The 20,878-nt window shown below is 43.0% G+C and overlaps 1 protein-coding gene across 1 annotated transcript in view; it reads right to left on the bottom strand.

Moving 5' to 3' along the window:
- LOC112576814 overlaps positions 1 to 20,878 on the bottom strand; it is a 46,521-nt gene that overhangs the window by 9,689 nt on the left and 15,954 nt on the right. The window contains exons 2-6 of the mRNA XM_025259567.1: positions 15,807 to 15,991; positions 11,495 to 11,614; positions 3,327 to 3,415; positions 2,670 to 2,796; positions 2,276 to 2,325 (exon numbers count right to left, since the gene is read on the bottom strand). Of these exons, the coding sequence (XP_025115352.1) occupies positions 2,276 to 2,325; positions 2,670 to 2,796; positions 3,327 to 3,415; positions 11,495 to 11,614; positions 15,807 to 15,940 (520 nt within the window). The 5' untranslated portion in view covers positions 15,941 to 15,991. The remainder of the gene's footprint in view (positions 1 to 2,275; positions 2,326 to 2,669; positions 2,797 to 3,326; positions 3,416 to 11,494; positions 11,615 to 15,806; positions 15,992 to 20,878) is intronic.

The following is a 20,878-nucleotide window of genomic DNA, read 5'->3' as shown; positions in this document are numbered from 1 at the left end:
ACCCAATGCAGCGATCGAACGGTGGCCAGGATCGAAGCCATGAACCTTGGCAGCATGTACGAGTGGCGTGTGTTGCCATTGTTTCCCCAGGTTCTTGTCTCCATGAGGTTTCTCTCTACATTTCAGTCAACATGTTGTTTTCTGGGTAGGCAGGGGGTGATGTTGGTTGGGCGGTGCCTTTAATCTTTGTCTCTCTCTGTCTGTCCTTTTATCCAGACCATTCATCACTTGTTTACTTTTTTCTCTCACCACATCCCTGCGCCTACATACCTCCACCCACACACGCACACACACCCCAACGAACACTCTCCTCCGTCCCACGCCCACACACAGACGGATTTATCTTTCCATCAAGCTATTTATCTTTTTTTCTACTAATGAACAAAAGACCTTTCTGGGGAAAATCTGTTCAATGGTCTGAAAGTCTTGGAGCTTGGTAGATACAGCTACTTATCAGTGACAGCGCAGTGATATCTACAAAGTCTGCACTATATTCACATTACTATTAATAACTGCTTAATTCGCAACTGTCGTTCCCATCTTTTCTTAATGCCCAGACTTAATTAACTTGTCTAGCAAGAGGAAAAAAAAAAGAAAAAAGAGATAAAGGAGTTGCTGAGCTAAGAAACAAGCACACAGACGGCGTGCTGCTGGCAAGGCAAGGTTGGCAAGGTTGGCAAGAGGAGAACAGCAACACGAGGTGCTGGAGAGCATCAGCGAGGCGTTTCTCTTTATCGAATTCGATTGGTTCATTTCAGAAAACGACACGCCATGCTTACGTGAGTTCGTTAAGGTTTGCCTCCCTGGCGACACCACATGGAGGGAGCTGGCAAGGTATGAAGGTTCATCAGGCGACCCGCGCCTTGACCTGCGTGCCATCCGCCACAGGGATTCTTTGCCCCTCCTCGGCGTTTTAATCAATTTCTAGGTGTTAACTTTTTTGTTTCTTCTTTTCTGTCTTTTTGTCCTTCTTTCTTTATTTAGTTTTTTCCACATTTTTTTCCGTTATTTCATCACTCAATTTGTTTTTTGTTCCATTTAAAAAAACATTGCTTGTCTCTTGGAATAAAGGGAGATAAAAAGGTGCAATGTTTCTATTAAATTAACACAGGGGAGGGGATAATGGAACAAGACAGAAGTATGTTTGCACGCAGAAAAACAAGATGTCAGAGATCGAGAATAGAAAGCTTGTTTGACACAAAACAGTCCCCAGAGGAGGATTTCTGACAAACAATCCCCCGGTGCCTGTACCATCGTGACTGCAACACGACTGCAAGGTTCCCAGAGTCAGGCCATCCGCCCTCCAGCATCTGCCACAGAGGATCCGGTGTCTCCATCAGATGTCAAAACGTCACACCAACATGTAACAGTTGGGCGATGATGGACCCACGGCGGACGACACTAGTCCCAAGGCTGGGAATTCCTGTTCGTTCTTCCCTGATTCCAATATTTGCGGGTTTTTGTTTTGTTTTGTTTTGTTTTGTTTGTTTTTTTTGTGTGTTATTTTTCAATAGAAAATCATATTGAGCACAGATTTTGGGGGACAGGAGTACATCAAGAGAGGGGAAGGAAAGTATTTTTATTGTCCTTCACGATTTGTCGAGCTCCCACGATATTCGCAACCTTGGGGTCACCCCCATAGCGACCTGACCTTTCACAAAGGTCAGTCTCCTCCACGTCATGCACTGCACTCAAAACCATTCCTTTATTTATTTTGTTTGTAAATTTTGCTCCGTTGTTGCTCTGTCCAGTCGACGTCTTCAGGCGGGTCTTGTGTCTCAACATCGAGTTCCTCCGGGCCGCCGAGCTGTAAGTATTCACTGTCCCCCCAACGAGCGGAAGGTCACAGCAATCGTTCGGTTTGATCGAATTATCGTCGCCGCAAGCCTAGCAGCTTTCTTTAATTCTTCCATTAAATTGTTCGGGCATGCGCAGAGCGGAACATAGTGTGTGTAGAGGTGTGGGAGGGGTAGTGGTGTTGGTAGGGCGAGGAACAGGGGGAGGGGAAGGAGACGGGGAGAGAAAAGGGAAGTAGTACGAATTGATCGATGCACTTGTAAAGAATGGGTGATGTGGAAATAATGTCTTTACTCCAACATGGGTTAAATTGAATCGAAAGGACATTTAAAAAAGCAAACAGGTCTGGCTGGGGAGGATTAAGTAACGGGAAAACAGTAAAGGACGTGTGCGCGCTAGCGTGTGTGTGTGTAAACAGATAAACGAAAGAAGGAGAGAGAGAGAGAGCATAAGGGAAGGGAGGAGTAGACACCCTTACCCTCTGCACTGGCGTAGACATGCCTCTGCTCCTCACATAGCAAGGTGCACCTTTAAGAAAAGAAAAACAAGTTAGGACACTCAGCTTTGTCTTGTGTTTAACTTTAACTTGAACCCTATTTGTGGTTGACTAGCTTAACTGTTGAATAGTTTTAAGCAGACATGCTCAGTTGTACTTGCTGTAATCTAAGAAAACTGAAACATAATCTCGTGAATTAACGTTCAAGTCTCGTGGAAATAACGATTTTCTAAACAATAAACGTATTTCCAGATGGAATGATTTGGTCTTCTGTTCCGCTGAAATCGAGTCAAACAGGAATTCGCAGCATCTCGATTTAATTTTTTCAAACATATGCTGTGCAATAAAAGTATGGCGAGGAAGGGAAGTCACTCACTGCCTCTTCCGGTGACAGAGGCTGACGCCGATGACGAGGATGAGCAGGAAGAGGGCGGCTGCCGTGGAGCCCAGGACGATGGCCAGAAATTTGTCGTCAGTCACGTTGGCACCCGGCTCTGGAGTCGCTGCAAGAGAAATCACGTGACCTTAGAGTGGTTTCCCCTTGTAGACACGATTCTAAAGGATACAGGCTTCGCGTCGGTAGGCATTAGTTCATGTTATTGTGTTAAAATAGAAGATGAAACTTTGCCACTACCACCACTACAGCTACCAGAAGAAAAAAAAAGATTGCTTATTAACCCGATGGTTTTTGTACTTCAAAGGTCTGGTAGGTTAGATATTTTGTTCTAATCACTGAATAAATCTCAGTACAATATCCGTTTTCTCAAAATCCCTTCCATTCTCGACATGCTCGTCAAACTCTTTCACACAGATAACTTAATTAACATACAGTACTTTCTGTGCCCTCGGCTAAACACTTGACGTCATAAATGTACAATGTCCGATGCTGTTGTTTGTATGCGTGCATCTTAGGAACGGGAAAGGAATTTTTAGCTACAGCCTGGGAAATAGTGTCTGGCACTGAGTCAGAAAAAAATGTATTCCACTTGACATTTAAGCTAAAAGTGAAGAAAGTAGCGAGCTAGAGACTCACTTTCTTTACACTGGGTGTCTCCATCACAACACACCTTGGCCAGTTTATAGGTAATGACATCGTGGGATGGTAGGTCCACTAAATCCAGTCTGCAACAGAAGACGTGCAGGATAATAAACATAATAGTAAACATACCTTCCTCCCCCTCTCACTGGTGTCCTCCTGTCCCCCCCCCCTCAACTCTGTCCTCATTATCTTCTATTGTCTAAAAATAACCTCAGCCGGAAATATTGGACGGAGTCAGGGAAGAACGAGTGGGACATGAACTAAGCTCTAATATTTTATATTTTCCCAATATTATTTTATTTTTTATTTTATATTAGTTGCCTGCTAAGCGATAGCAGTCCAGCTTCTGGACACATTCGCCATTTTCACCAGCGGGAAAGGGTTAGCGCGGGTTTATCACGCAGAAAATCTTATCTTGAGCAAATAGCTGAGATATATATATATCAGTTAACGGGACAACAATTAGTAAAGGAAATAACATGGATATTTTTTTTATTTTTTTTTGTAAATGCCAAAATTTTGTGATGACAAAACACATTTGTTGTTTGAAATTACATATTTGTTAATGAGGTGTTCTGCAAGACAATATATAAAAACAACCCTCATACCTAGATACTAAGATAACCGCAAAAAAAAAAAAAAAAAAAAAAAACCCACACAGAAAAACAAACAAAAAACAAAAACAAAGAAACTGGAGAACAGTTTATGGCTGATGAAGAAGGAACCATCAGGCTGCATACACATACTAATGTGTAACACAGTCCTCTTCACATCTTTTCCAGCCACGTCCGCCTTGCCATAAATTATTGCGCAGCCACACGCCGTGCGGAAAAGAAAAGAACATTTAAAAATCTTGTAAACTCCGAGCTTAGTTATCGTTTGTCTAAATGTCTTCTTATTGCTATCTACAAATCTCACACCATTTAGTTTTTTTTTTGGACTCCATGCCTTCGAGCAATATTTGGTTCGTTACATCAATGATCCTCTTTTTTGTAGTTTGAATGGCATCGTGTTTCTAGTTTTTTTAAAGCTAAATTTTTCCAGAGTTTTTTCATGGTATGTATCTCTAAAAAAAAATCAGAACAATTTTTGCCTGACTGTGCGGGAACTCACCTCATCTCTCGTCAGTAGAGGCTGTTAGAGACCTTATAAACGCTTGAAAATAGCATCTTTCTGGTTTAGGTGCATATTCTTTGCCTGTGTTTGGGTTGCTTTCATCAACAGCTTGTCAGGCCAATCATTTTTCTGAAAATTCCATTTTTTCTCGGTCTGGAATATCGAATCACATATGCTGCCTGATCTAGTCACCTCTTTTCTCCTTCAAAAAATCCGTTCCTCCTGTAAGTTCCATTCTGTTTCTGCAAGTTCAAGCATGGCGAAGGTATGGTGTAGTCTTTGCCATCCTCTCACTTCATGTTTGCTCAGTCTGCGAAATTCATCTGGCAGCTGTGGTGTCGTTAAGGTTTGTGAGCTTCGAGAAATGTCATATCCTGCTTCGTGTTTTTCATTTTTATACAGGTCTGGACAAAGCCAGTCTCACTTCACTATCTGTCTATTGCAGAATATAATCTCATCTCCAGTTTGCAGCTACCACCATAAAAATTCTGTTGAAATTTTCCTTAAAGAACACCAGTCCTGCTTTCTAGAAAGATTTTCACAAGCAGTAAACAATGTGAGGTCAAAGATGTGGGACTTGTTCTTCACATTCGCTGCAAGAGGACTGAATCCAAATTAAGGAAGATAAAACCAAAGAATGGATGCACGCAGCCAAGAAGAAGAGACCAGGGAAAGACAGAAGAAGCCAATTTTTTTTTTAAAAAAAAACAACCCTGTGGAATACGAGAGAGAGAGAGTGAAAGAACAAACCTAGAAGGAATTGAAATGGACCCTGGAATAAGTGCAAATACCCATCTTATTAGGAGGGCCTTTCTCGTCTCTTTTAGCCTCGCCAGCCTGCAACAAAGCCTCGTAAAGACGACGGAGAATTTTGCGGTGAATAAAACGGGGCCGTTACAGAATGTGTTTGCCAACAAATCAATTACTATCCCCCCGGCGATCGGCTGCGAGAGGCGGTCTGCGACTACAATTATCGACAGACACAACTGACGGGGGCTCTCCCCCTCTCTCCCCCTCTCTCACCCTCTCTCCCCCTCTCTCACCTCGTACCTCCACCACCAGCTTCCCTTACCCTGTCCAACCCGGAGTAACCGAGTGAGGAACTTATGTGTTTCTCTCGCTTTCTCTGGTTTACCGCCTGTCTGTCCCCCTCCTCTCTCTAGCTGTCTCTGTGTAATTTCTGTTAGCAGCTGCCTGTTCTGACCTTTGACCACCATCCTATGTTCAGAAACAAGCGGAGGGTCAAACAGTTTCATGGACACCGGAATCGTTTGCGGATTATTCTTCCAAGAAGAAATTGTTCTGTGTGACTTGGAAACAGTGGAAAAGGATGGAGAGTGTGTAGGAGTGTGTGTGGGGTGGGGTGGGTTTGTGTGTGTTTTTTTTTTCTATCCTGTATATGAACCATGTATATTTTCCATCTTCTTCCCAAATCTGCATGATCCATCTTGCATCTGTACTTTCGTTTAATTTTTTTTTTTTTGAATAGTCGTGCATGTGTGTGTGTGAGAGAGAGAGAGAGTGCAAATAAGAGATATATGCAGAAGTAAGAATGCGTTATGTGCGCGTCTGTACATGGGTGTAAGTGACCAAGAGAATCTTAGATGCGTGCGCGTGTGCACGCGCGTTCTTTAGCGCATAGCATGTACGTGTACCGGCATTTGAATGAACTAGATGTGGAGAACTGAACTGCATCCTTGCACGACCGATGCAGCGCTCGCCAGCCGAGGTAACGGGATCAGCATCCCACGATACAGGGGTTCCCCGCCAGCTCAGTGGGTGTCCCGCTGCACGCGGTCATCTCGCCCACAGACGCCGGCGCCATCATGGCCGCCAGTCCCACCGACAGCACACGGATGTCTCACACCGTCAGACGTGTCGGAATCAATGAGGCTCGTGGTGTTAGTCTGCTGCCTCCACATCTCCTCCGTGCCGCGAGCTCAAACGGTCCAGTTACACGAGCAACGGTCGCTTTCTTCGCAGCACGAGAGGTCTGCAGCGCCGCCATTTAAAGAGCACCTCGCTCCCATCTCTGTACTCGAGATCAGTGACTGTCGAGTCCACTTTTCTTCTCAACTAGAAACAACCCCGCATTGAAATCCAGTTGGAAGACAGATCTTGAGCCATGTTTGGGAGGGAACAACGAGCTGTTGATATTTTTTCGTCTGACAGTCAATCATTCGAACTAACTGGCTGCGGGTGTCAAGAGAGGATAAAAAGTTATGTTTTAGCCAGTATTGACAAGTGCAGCCGTACTCTGTGGGTGTAAAAAAGTTGACATCAAAGAAAAGTGTAGATAAATGTTAAGATAATAATGAGAAATAAACAAACAATAAATACAGTGCTAGGCTTTGAACGAGGAAGTGTAAAATCTCACGCTCTTGTCTACAGAGGTAATAACGGGTTTCACCGCCTTTTTTCTTTTAACACGAAAGATGAAAGGAAATTAATAGGATCGTTTGAACCATCACACCGAGTGCAGAAGCAGCCTTCTTCAATGGATTTGGTAAATTAAAATAAACGATTCCTGTGTCACTGATGAACCCGAGACTAGTTAGGTTTCTGGTCCTGTGACTATGGTCTATTTTTTCTCATATGTATATGTGTGTGTGTTTCTGGTTGTTATCTCTTGATTTTCTCCATTGGTTTGGTCGCTTGACTGTTATCTCCTGTCTTTTGTCTCCTGTGTGTCTCCTGTCAGTGGCTGTGTTTGCACGACCTCTGTGCACAATGTCCAGCAAAAGACTGGCGACAGCAGCACGTGCAGGTTGTGGAGGGTCGGAGCGAGGAGAAGGTGAGGCAGCCAAGCAGCAGCTTCCGCATCTCTTGTTCCTCCCGCAGCTCCGATCAATTGCTGCTACATGCAACCTCTTTGTGGCTGCACCGGCTTGTTGATACAACCCTCTCTTCCATCGTCTTTCACGGTCTGTCTGTCAGTCAGCTTCTGTGTCTGTCTGTTAGTCTGTCCGTCTGCGAAGTCTTAGAGGCATGTGTCCATTTTTGCTGGCAGCATTGTCAATCACTTGTACAACACGACGGCCCCGTCCCTGGCAGTGTTGATCCATCATACAGTAATGGCAGCAGGCCCTGTCTGCCCCGTCTTGTATCAACATCTATAAAGTCTTCCGCAAAGTTTGTCCACGAATCGCCGGCAATGACCGGAGGTGTCGTCCCGAAGTTAACTTTCCTAAGGAGAGGAAGCAATGTCTCCAGTAGAACGAAGAAAAACCTCGATATTTGTTCGGCTAGAGCCAGACCTTGTTCACACTCTTTCTCTCACACTTTTTTTTCTATCCCCTACCTCTCTCTCTTTTTACAGACCGACTACATCTCAGTGGTGAAGCCTTTGCTGAATGTTTGACATGAAACACCAACTGATGTCCCTCCTCCTCCACCTTTCTTTCTATACTTCCCTATCTCTTGGTTTTCGATTGCACAAACAGTAGGTTTTGTTTTGTTGGTTTTTTGTTTGTTTGTTTGTTTTGTTTTTGTTCTTTTTTTGGTTTTGTTTTTGTTTTTATTGGTTTTTTTTTTGTTTTGTTTTGTTTTGTTTTGTTTTTTGTTTGTTTTTTTTTTTTTTTTTTTTGCAGAATTGTGTTTTTTTCTGTAAAAATTTTATAAGATGTAATGTATTAAAAATAAACTTGGAGAATTATTTATGTGTTTGTAGGAAGACGCTCTCCACAAAAAAGAACATGATTGTTTAATTATATTTTACCGCCTTAGTCCTTAGTCGTAAACAATAATGGACAATAAAAGAGGTTAGTAAAGGCAAAGTGTCGCTGTTTTACCCAAAACTACCGCACAAACACAGAATACAGACCTAGTATTCACGAGGGGTTACACAATACAGATACATCTGATTACCAAACAGAATATAAACTCTGACATTTCACTCTCAAACACTCAGCAGGGAGAGCTTGCAAGACAGGCACGATTCCACCCGGAGTCTTAACCAGTCGTGTACCCCATTACAACCTACACTGATGCTCCCTCGGCATGTGGTACTCGTTATCCAACGAAAGAAGAGGAAAATGTTATTTTGCTAGCTTGTACGGCTTATCTCCCCTTTTACCCGTATCCCACCCGCCCATCCACCCCCCACACACACACCCTTCCATCTCTGCCATTCTCAAAGGTGTACGAGATTCTGGGCGTGACACGTGCGCTACAGGTAACGTAGACCACGTGACTTTTCGAAAAAATACGTGCGGAAAGGTGAGGGAAGAGGAGAGAACTCTGTCTGCAGTGGGAAAGCGTGATAACAAAGCATCACATCAACAGCTCGCAGAAAACTCTTACAGCTCAAAATGGATTACAGATGTTAGGGGGAGTCCCAGTAGGGGCAATCAATGTACGTGAACAACTTTCACAGTCATCTGCAACCAGCGTGGGCGGTGACTCTTCCCCCAACCACACTTAGCGTGCGCCTCGCAGTTACCTTCAATGCAACATTTGTAAAACTAAGGATTAAAAAATAAAAAATAATATAAAAAAAATCTCGAGACCAACAACAAAAATAAGAAATAAAAATCAGAGTACGGAAGGGAAAATAATTCAATAAATATCAACTTCCCTCAGCAAAGGAAACCACGAGTTCATCACGAGCTTCATGAAATGGCCAACAGTTAAACTTTCTGCACTACTCATTTTTAACCTCATGAAAGAACGAAATAACAGACATTTTGCCTGGAAAACAATGTCAGACAGGTTTGAACACTGCGAACATCGACTCCCCAACATCCCGATTGTTCGAGATCCTTGCGCATGAAAGGTGCAACGCCACACCTTGCGCAACTCCGTCATCAGAGTCAGGTGAAACACGACACCAGAGAAAAAAATTATTTACCCAGGGAAAAGGCACGTGCACGAAAAATTCGAAGCCTGCCTGTTTAACTTCAGGAAGGCAGAGGAGGATCATTTTTCAATGTGTGTTCAAGGGGGCAAGATTCCCTACTCCACCCCACGCCACCCCGCTCACCGCTCAGGTAGGTTCATATGCGTGGCTCAGGTGTAACAGGTGTCAGTGAGCTGCTGGCTGCTCGTGTATCTCATCGATCAGATCATCGACTGCCTCTGGGATCTTAACCCGTGATGTAAATTACTGTTTAGACGTACATTCAGGGCTTTGGGCCTTGTGTGTGGGTGAGAGTGAGAGAGAGAGAAAGTATTTGATGCCTCGTTCAACTCGTCCACAGCTACATAGGTTAACTGTTACTTTCACTAATAAACTCTAAGATTGATCATTTTCAGCATTTAAATAGTTGGGTTTGTTTGTGTGTGTGTGTGGTTTTTTTTTTTTTAGTTTTGTTTTTTCGATCGGGGGTGACTAGAGGAAGACTTTGATCTTATCCTCCGTTAGCTAGGAATTCTGTTTTGTTTTGTTTTTCACACTAATTCTGCAAAGGCAGAGGGTTTGCCGTCTGCTGGGATTCTGCTTTGCAGCAGCCATCTCTTGTTACTTACCTGTAAACAGGTAGACACTAATCTTTCGGTTTTTGTGGGGAACGAGGTGTTAGAGGTTTACTTTTCTCGGGGCCAGCTGTTTGTAAAGACAGTTCCCATCTCCTCCCCTGCGCCACGGTTAGCACCTGTCATCAAGACAGGATTGGCTGTCCTGGGTTCAAATCTCGTCTCGGGCACGCTGTTCTTTCTCTGCATGCGGCATGTGTTTACAAGACTAGCTGCTTTGCCGTGATGCAGTCGTAGTTGCTGGATCGGCGTAAAACACCAACTCCCTCCCCCCCCCCTCCCGCACTGGCTTTCCTTCCTTAATTAACCTCATCAAGGGATCAGACACTGGAGTAGCGTGGGTAAGTATCCTCTGCCACTTGGGTACCGAGTGCAGGTTGGAATTATTTCTTCCCACAATTACATCCTGAGAACATGATCCCGCTATCTCCAGGTATTCTCTTTACAATTTATAATTTTCTTATTATTATGGTAATGTAGCAAGAAACTCTGGTCCATCTAGACAACAAACTCTTCGTGTTATGGATATTAATGCACGGACTTTATTAAGACAGATCCGTTTACTGATGGCGGAGTCGCACCAGTATGACGTCATAACGGTATTTGAAACCAGGCTGCACAGTAACTCGCTGAGAGTGAGGTTCGTATCCCGGGTTCTCACTATCACAGAGGACAAAACTCTGGTCACATTCAAAACTCCGTTGTGGTATAAACTGTAAACTCTTGCTTTTCGGTTTGTCGCAACGCTCACCCAACTGTTGTCTTTTGGGAGTTAGTTGGGGAGAGCTTTTGTACAGTCAATAATACCTAGAAAATGTTATTTTATGTGACTTAAATGCCGACTGGTTGGCAACTCCTAAGCATTACAAAGATTTCATGGCTGCATCAGCTTGTTAATACACCAACCAACATCCCAGCCACTTGTATAACATGTCCACACCAGATCATCGCTCAGTTCCGTCCTCTCCTCCGTCCCCGACAATTTCATTGTCTACACATGTAAGGCCAACTTTTAGTGCACCATGCTTCACTCTCCTAGTCCACGAGAAGTTAAAGTATGATTTACAAGCAAATTTTGAACCATGATAAATTCGAATCGGGAGAGTTTTGCTCATTGCTAAGTGCAGTTGACCTGAACGAACTCACAACAAGGGAAAGTACAGATGACTGAGCTCAATCATTAAGACAATTATTATTCCCTCAGATGATGCTCCCAGGATGACAGATGTAATTACACGTTGCACTTTGAAAAGTAGATTACACAAAAAGCCAAAGAAAATATGAGGCTGAAGGATCGGGAAACCTTTTGAACTTAAAAAAATGTTTTAACCTCTAAAACAAAGACGAGTAAACAACCTGTCACAGGGGGATGCTGTGTTCATCAGTCAGCAAAATTCCACTGTCTTGTCTTACAGGAAAACAAAGGTTCTGTAAGTCTCAATAATAGTAAAAAAAAGTTCAAAACTAAAAGGAAAAATAAAAGAAAGAAAAGACAGAAGGATCAAAAGACGAGTTTTCACATGTCTGTAAATGACTAGAATGATACAGTCGGCGATAATGGAAAGAACTCTCACCTGTACTTGGTGCCGCAGTCTTTTTTGGTAATCCACGACCACGCCTTCTCCCAGTTGGAGCACGTGGCGGGCACACGTCGTAGCACGTGCACCTTGCGGCTTTCTTTGTCTCTCTGCACCCTGGGTACACACACCAACGAACACTCGCTACAGCAACGGTCATAAATCACACTCGTGGGTACACACATCAGAAATGTGATAACACTCTGTGTGCCGCTCAAAGACAGATGTTGCCTTTACTCGAAACATACGCAAGCAACTGGTACCAGCACACCCTGGGTAGACTACAGACAGGAAGACTTGTCTGCTCTCCACCCAGCATACAACACACAGGTGAAGACAAAATATAAACTTTGTTGTATCATGTGAAGGAACCCGACGAACTCTGGTTGTGTTCCTCCTTCTGTCATGTTCTAACGAGTACAGAACATATCTGTATATGTAGTACCCGTACAAGTATAAACACACATCACTTAATCTTCGCACACAGAGGTACCTGTCACTCTAACCCTTGTCAGACCACTAGATAAATAGGTAAATGAACGCCACACATGCAAGAATATTACATAAAAATCTACAATGTGATATAAGCAACATGCACGCATATACACGTATACACACATGCGAACACGTGCAAACACACATAAATTCTACACACGCGCACACCGACCGTTGCACAAGAACCGATATGTTTCAAGTTTAGACTACCAGGGACGCTAGCACGTGCGTGCACGTGATGCCGTGACGTACTAACACATCAACTCGCTCTCGTTCTCTTCATGTCGTTGTTGCTAAGGATACCTGCCATTCACACCCTCCTGCTGCCGGTGCAGCTGCTGCCTGCATGACCCCCACGTCTGAGAGAGGTCAAGGCACCCTGTGTGTTATTGTAACCGATGACAATCGCCCTGATGTCCCCCGGGCTGCTTACCTGTCGGCGGGTAGGTGCCAGGTGTGGACTTCATCGACGTGAGACTAAGATGTAGATAACTACGGCTTTTTAATCACTTTTATTGCAAACAAGCGAGTGGGAGAGACACAGTAGGTTTGTTTGATGACGAAGATAGGGGATGGTGGCCCGGGGGGAAATATAATGAAACTACACGTCCACGGATAATAAAATAAAAAGAAAAAGGAATGAACAGTTTTCCGTAACGAACACTTCCTAGCCGAACAAACTCAAACCAAGGTTAGCAAGGTATAAAAACGTTACCAAACCCGATCAAACATTCGCCATATTTATCTAGATAAAGAACGGTTTTTATGGCTAACATATATCTAACTCTACATCGCTCTTTCATCTCTGTTTTTTTTTTTTTTTTTTTTTACATCGCTTTTTTCGCTCAATCTTCGGACTATCTCACCTGTTTCGCTCACCATAACGGCCGCACATGTTTGTTTAACAGAATCACGCAAGCTGCAGGAAACACCTTTTTTTTTTTTTTTACTCGGCACTATTTCTTTCGCTCGGGTGGACCAAGCACTACCCTCTGCTACGCAACGGTCGTCAAACTCCATCGATTGTCGCCCGTGTTTTCTGCGTGGCGGCGCGCTGCTCGCCATGAAAGCCACGTGTTCCGCACGATAGCATCGTGCACCGGCAAGAACAACCTTGATTGGCTTTGAATACTCTTAATAGCAGTCACACACTTGCACACGCACGCACACGCACACACAACCATATGCATATTCTTTTACCCACAGAGACACGCGCTCACACGCATAAACACACTTTTGCTCTCTGCACCCTCCTACAGACGTACAAACACGCGTTCACGAACATATGAGTGGCATACACACACACAATCATACTTGTACACATGTACAGACAGAGAGAGGTGAGAGAAAAAATAAACAGTCGCCAGTCAGACAGCAGACATTTTAATTCATTCATCCCTTGCAGGGATGGGGAGATAAGAAGAGAATGAAGAAATTGAATTATACACAATTAGCAGCTTAACCAAATAATTCCCTCATATAAAGTTTGAATACGTGTACAGAGAGCTTGAATAAAAGTAAATATAAGACACTGTTATATAACCCAAAGAAAACTTAATAATGATACGTGCTCTAAACTGTTTTCAACCACAGCCCATAACTACTGTGCGTGAACCTTAATTAGCCAATTATCAATTTAATTAAACAATTATCTTCAGCTTTAACCTGATGCCTCCACTTATTAAAATGAACCAATGGAGCTTCGTTGACACGAGTTTCTCATTCTCCGATGCCCCCCTGACCCTCCCTAAGTCTCCTTTTACCGCACAGCCCTTTACCGCGGTTACGCCCCCTGGCACGCCCTCTCTAGCGTGAGAGACTCTTGTGTTAGAAACTGAAATCTGCTCACGATGGCGCCATAAAACCCGCTGAACGGTCCACACCAGAGCCATAATGTCAAGTTTAGTGTCAACAGTCTCAGATGCTGCCAGAAGCCCTTCACTTAATTGTAGAAATAATGAATTAAGATTTGGTTGACTGGCTCTTCCGTGCCTGTGGTAAACATCTTAATTGTTTAACAGTCAGGTCTGCTCTCAGCTGCTCATCTTTCTTAATTTATCGCAATCAGTAAAACAACAAGCTTTGTTAAGACCTGCTTTAGGATTATACCAAGTGACTGTTGATACCCCATAAACTTCATTTGGTGATTGGAGCATGGGACTGACCTGACCTGACCTGACCTGACCTGATTGGAGCAGAGCACTGACAAGTGAGGTGAGAACCGTTCAACCGCTCTTGTCGACCTGTGTGTACTGAAATACAAACACGTCTGTCTCTTCTGAGAGGCTTCAGGGTTACCTTTAAAGATCCCCGATGTAAATAAAAATAATAAAGGTCTATTACACATAAATCCTTGGAGTAGTATAGTCATACGTAACCATCGACACAAGTATGATAAGTATAAACTTCTAAATAACTACAGACATAAAGTCGTGCGTGACTATATCAGTAAAGTCATGCACAACTAATGGATATACAGTCAAACATTACTATAGACATAAAGTCCCATGCAAACTATAGTCGTAAAGTTGTATGTAATTCAGACATAAAGTCATGAGTCAGGCAAACACAAAACACAATGTGAGAGTTGAACTTTGCACCAAGCTGTGCATCAAGCGGAAAATGCTTCTAGATGGATTTTATCAATAATTGTATAATCAACAATAAGTGGTCCACAGACTTCAAATGAGTACATATAATATCAGGAGAAATGTAGAATGGAAGGGAGAAACAGACTGAATAAAGAATGGATGGAAGGGTTGTGTGTTTGTGTGAGACAGAAATATTGTTAAGATGATTGCTTATGTCAAAGCACGATAAACTAGCTGCTGGCATGGAAATACACTAAAAAATGCTTGTATTATTATAATTGGTGACTAGGAAAATAAGGGAGCAGAATATTGTAAGGAAGACCAATAAGTATAAACTAGAAAAACAATAGATACTAAACAAGACATAGACCATGAACAATAGTGTATTGACTAGGAAAATTAGTCAGCTGAATATTAAACACGAAAATGAAACGTTGATGATAGTAATAAACAATTGAATACTAAACAAGATGAACATTGCGGTACTGACTAAAAAAAATGTATGCTAGAACACTGAAGAGAAGGAAGAATAAAAAAGAGAAAGAAGAATGAAGCACGAAATGTGAAGAGATAAAAAGTTAAATACTCGACGTAAAGCTGAAAAGTTTAATTCTGGATGGAAAATGGAAAACTGAATGGAAGCAGGAGTAGTCTTGGCTTCAAGACTTCGGTAGAAACCGATGACTAAAAAAAGAATTTTTTTCTCTGGAGATTGACGATTTTTTTTTTCTCCAGCGCAGACACTCATCAGGGTAAATCAGACACAATGGAGCCACCGAAAAAAAAAGGGAAAAGGCAAAAACAGAAGTTGGTAGGAGAAGCAGTAGTTAGAGTGGTGAGGAGGTGAAGTGAGGCGTAAATCACAGACTCAATTTGCTCGGTAATCTCAAACCCTCGTCAAGCAACGGCCAACGGCTGCTTGGCTGGCAACAGGTTGCAGTAACAGGCCATTGAGGTTAATGACAGTGTGGTGACTTAATTATGTAACTGTCTCTTCTCCCCACTCTTACATTGGTACTTACAGTTACTTACAATTCTTTTTAAAATTGAAGAAAACGATGTGATCTGCCGTTTTCTTCAATTTTAAATTTTTTTTTTTTTCTGACAGCCTTCTGTGTGTACGTTTTCGATGACGTGTCGTTCACTGATTGGTTGATGCGGCAGTTATTAATTATACCAACCTATATACTCGCTGATTAAAATGAGGTTCCACGGGTACTTACGGCACTGACTTGGTGCACATCTGAGCTGCCGTTGCCATGTCAACCAGCATCAGCAGCAGTACCACGCACTGCACCCCACACCATAGGTGGCACTGGAGGGGCAGCAGCGACCGGAAGTGACGTTTCAACAACATCCTGTCAACTTTTGCTTGTGCGGATGGACCAGCCACGCAGTCACTGCCTCTCTGAAAAGCAAACAAGGTCATAGGTCATCGTTATATGACTTAACAGTAGGTGTTGATTAAGAGTGCAAACAGCAACGCAGATGACAAACTTTTGAAGGAAATTGTAAACTTGTTTTACAAAAAAACTCAGCTGGAGGTATGAGGACCTATCTCCAACATACCCACAACTGAATAACAGCAACCTTATCATAACAACCCACGCACCCGTCAAAACTCCAGATAGCTGCGACTGGTCACATCGAAACCAGCCTTGTGTCGACAGACACCGAATGCAAACCAGATTTATTTTGAAGAGAAAATGTCTTCTACAAGCAATAGGCGATCCACTCACCAGTAATTGTACAAACTTATATATACATACATGTCCATCTCGCTTGTAAGACTACAACACAACCTACCCGCCATTGTTACTCTGCAGGATTCTTCCAGTGGTCGGCTGCCGCCACACCAGTGTCCTCAACACAAGGCTGACCCATCCATTGATTTTCAGATAGGTTCATGCAATATTTATTCATCTCCAGATTCATCAGTTTATTTACCCTTGGCTGGATCTGATCCTTATTGTTTTTGTCTGGAACCCCGTAATTTATTAACCACTTGCTTCTGCGGTTTGGAGACATCTTTAAGTCTCCGTTTCCTGTAAAGCGCAGTCTGCGGATGTCAACATTTTGATAAATAAAAGCAGGAGAAGTTCTGTTTGGTAAGAGAAGAAAATTTGTTTTTCTTTGTTCTATTTGTGGACTGTCATTCCAATTGAGTTTTCTGAAAGCATGTTTTTGTTTTCGATTGTTGGCAAGGAATTCTGACGGAAATTCGGTGAACCATGACCAGGACATTCTCATACCTGGTGCTTGTTTGTTTGCTCTTCACAACTGCGTATTTCTTGCTGCTTCCAAACAATTTACCTCCAGAAAACAACAACAAAAAGATAGTGTGTGTGTGTGTGTGCTTTCGTGGGGGCGCGTGTCTATGTATCTATATGTATATTTGTGTATATCTATGTAGGTCTGAAGGGTTAAGTGTGGTTAGGGGAGATAGGTGTGGAGTGAATACAGATGTGTATGTGCGTGTGAACGAGATAAATATAGATACATCTAATGATAGACAAACACTGTCGTCAAGACGATCTCCTTTATCCAACGGAAGTAAACACATCGACGAAATCTGAGAAACTTGTATCCTCCAGTTTATCTCAGACACACAATTCACTCCTTTTAGTGATTTCATCTACAACAACTCTTCTGCCCTTTTGACAAAGTGCAAGGGTTTGCCAAAGATTCCTGCAGGAAATCGACCTGACTACTTTCACGCAGCGACGACGACGACGACAACGCCAGCAACATGTCCCACCAGTGTGATGCTCGGGCATTTCCGGAGGTCGTCGATACACGATGCACGATGAGAATAACGACATCGAGAAAAGTGCCCTAACATTCTCTGACCTCAGGATGCACCCTGGGCAAAGTGTGGTCTGGCATTTGTCAACATCTATTTTTGTCACACGATGTAATGTTTACTCCCGGAGTCCAAGATGATGAACGTTTTGACGATAATACGATTCTGTGATGAGGGCTTGGTAAAGCGAGTGTTTGTTTTTTGACGACGAAACGGGTTTAGCAAAATATCTTGACTGAGAGTTGAAGGAATAAAAGTTCTAAAAAAACTTTGCAAGAAAAATAACAATAAACCCCGGTATAGCACGCATATTGATGGTTTGTAAACGCAGTTGAAATTATCTCTTTTCTTATCCTGTAGATAGGACTCTATTGACGACATGCCATGACATGACAGAAAATCTATTCTCATTTTTCATTGGACAGAAATGCAGCCTTGGTCACGGTGACCGGAACTAAAATACATTGGAAAATACTCTCGTTGTCTCACACACACACACACGTGTATATCTATTTTCCAAATATTATGTTAATACAAAGTATTAATGATCAATGAACTCCTCAATCTACATATAAATATATAAATTGGACGACCAAAATCATCAACACGAACATATCATGTAATGGCCACGTAATGCGCCGGCAAGCACTGACGTACACACACACGAACACACTGACGTCTGCTTGTTTAAACTTTCCAGTTCCGGTGTTTTGATTAGCTACAGTAATAACGAGAATTCTCGGGTCAAAGGTCACATGGATCTTTTGTCTGCGTGTGTGTGTCTCACCTCGATATTTTAAAGTTCACTCTTGTCATCGACAGACCGACCACCCTAGGATGACTAGGAGCATGCGCTCTGGATGTGACACCCGGCTACACTGGCCGGAGGTTTAATCAGGGTAATCACGTGTTTCCCGCAGCCATCTTCATTACCTCCTTCCTGTCGAGAAAAAATCACCGCGAGGTGGACGCACTTTGTAATCAACTAATCAACCGTTAGACAGACATACACATGAACGGACAAATTGTTGGTTGGCTTGAGAAATCCTCAACGACCCTCCACGTCCACCCGACTGTACAAAGAGACTGGCAGACAGGATGCGACACACCAGCCAGGGACTTGCTTCTTCTTCTCCATTTCCTAGTTCTGTAGAAATTCTGAGCTTAGGACTTTAAGACCTTAATGATGTGTTTGTGATATGCAAATTTTATTGACTTGAAGCTGGGCTGAAAGATGTTAAGAAAGCCCTAAACCTCCATAAAAAACCGTTTAAACTGTCAGTGACGTATCTACGTGAAACAACTAGCACGCCAACATCATAAAATATGAACGAAATTCCTTATACTTATTTCTTTGTTTATTATCTATTTATTTATTATTAAAATATTAACATTAGTGGAAGAGGCTATTTTGTTTTTACAGCTTTTACTTACATGTTTTCACCTTTTATTATTTACCAACAAAAACCACAGCAACTAGTTTCAAATATTTCGGTTTCTGTTTCTGGATTGGAAAGTTTTTAATTTTTGTGTTTCTGATGAGATCAGCAAGTTTTGTTTTCGCTAAGTTGTAGTTGTTGCTGCTTCCGTTCTTAAAGAAACGAATGTATTTTTATTTACCTTTCTAACTGTTCTTTATTCACATCCAAGTCATCATCGTCGTCTGTCCTTAGCGAACAAAAGCAGATTGTCTAACTGCGGATGAGATCATCTGTATCAGAAGGGAAGATGGGTTTATGATGGAGATAACTCTGGTTTGTTTCTATTTTCAACCTTTACATTTCTATTCAATCTTGGTTATAACCTGCTGGTTGTCTCCCAACAAACTACAGGTCGCAAAGTTTACGAGCTCGGGGGTCCATCTGGCTTAGGTGGCATCCGTTTCATAAGCCATTACTTCTGACAACAAATCACAGCGAGTGCACAGGATGCTCTCTGAAGATCAGCAAAGGTCGTGCACTTTGTTTACTGCAGGTCCCCGAGCTACCACAGAATCATGCAATCATTCCTCTTGGCTGGGTCCTTCATGACCATCCTTGGACTGTCATCAGATAGTTCCAGTGAAAGTGTAACAAAAGACTGCGCGATGTTTATTTATTTCGTGCAAGTTCGTGTCTTCAAACTACGATTGACTGATTAATCGACTGATAGATTACTTCTCTAATATTGTGGACAATACTTATATGATTATTTCTTTAGGAAACAAATCACGATGGAGAATCTTATTGGCTGCCTCCTCTCGGTCCTCGTCAGATCGTCTCTCGTCCTCGCGCCATCCAATCAGCATTTCGATAAAGAAACTCGGCAACCTCGTATTTCTGTTTTGAAAGATGAAGAAATAAGGAGTGTTGCAAACCCAGCTTATAAGCTAATGAACAAGAAAGGTGTGTGAACCAAATTACACGCTCGTTACACAACAGCCGGTGTCCTCCCATCTTTTCCTGTCTGGAGACATAAATGATGCCAGTCCTACTTTTTGTCATCGAACACTCACATTTATCCGCCGCCTCATCCTAACTTCCGACACGTTTACTTTGTCGGGCTGTCGCTGATGGTGTTCAATACATCCCTCGCTTGTTGGAGGGGGTGTGTGGTGTGGGGTGGATGGTGCTGGAGTTGTGGGGTAGGAGGTAGGAGCGAGAGGCTCATATCTATGCCTTCAGCTGCGTTGATGGAGCAGGCACTCCAGGAACATTGCTATTATATCTACGCCGTCAGCTGTGTTGCTGGGACAGAGAATATTGTTATCGATGCGGCAGAGCTATTGCCAGGCCCGTCTGCTTGCATACCGTCCAGACCTCAGCCGCCGCAAAGGATGATGGGGAGGGTCGGGGTGGGGGAAATAGCCATGTGTCTGACGTCACTCCTGCACCAGCTCGTGTCCTGAGGCCAGGTACCCAATGTGTCGCTCGTTGGCTGGCGGGTACTGATGATGATGATGATGATGATGATGATGATGATGGGGAAAAAAATTCAGTCTAGTGGTGACTTCGTGCTATAGCAGGAAGGTGAACAGGTACAAGACACTAATCTGTTTATATTTTAGGACCATAACCTCTACTCACGTGACAAGGGCTTCGTGAGCAACCGTGACGTCACCGGATGGCAGGTAGTCCGCCATTACGACGACTTCCGTGAGGGTCGCTGCTGACATCGGCGCTCAGTCTGTGCAGCCTGGTTCCAGCAAAACTCATCTGAGCTTTTCGTGTTGCCAAGACAACGAATGGGTTTCTGCCTTTCGGCTCTCCGTGACACGATGAGGTGGAATATGAACCATGGCGCCTGCAAGCTCTCATATTGTTCTCAGCTTTACAAGAGTCTCGTAAATTAAAAAAAAAAACGGTTTATGATTTCAATCGATTCTCTGACACACCTCGGTATTACCTGCTTTAAATAACAAAGAGAAAATAAGATGAAAATATTAAAATCGAAAACACACATCGTGTTCTTGTTTCACTCGCCTCAGCTGAGGCTGTACACAAGAAAACTGAC

Source organism: Pomacea canaliculata, linkage group LG12 (assembly GCF_003073045.1).
Source record: "Pomacea canaliculata isolate SZHN2017 linkage group LG12, ASM307304v1, whole genome shotgun sequence".
Lineage (NCBI taxonomy): Eukaryota > Metazoa > Mollusca > Gastropoda > Architaenioglossa > Ampullariidae > Pomacea > Pomacea canaliculata.
The sequence above is the reverse complement of the archived record's forward strand: the minus strand, read 5'-3'. Positions and strand labels throughout refer to the sequence as shown.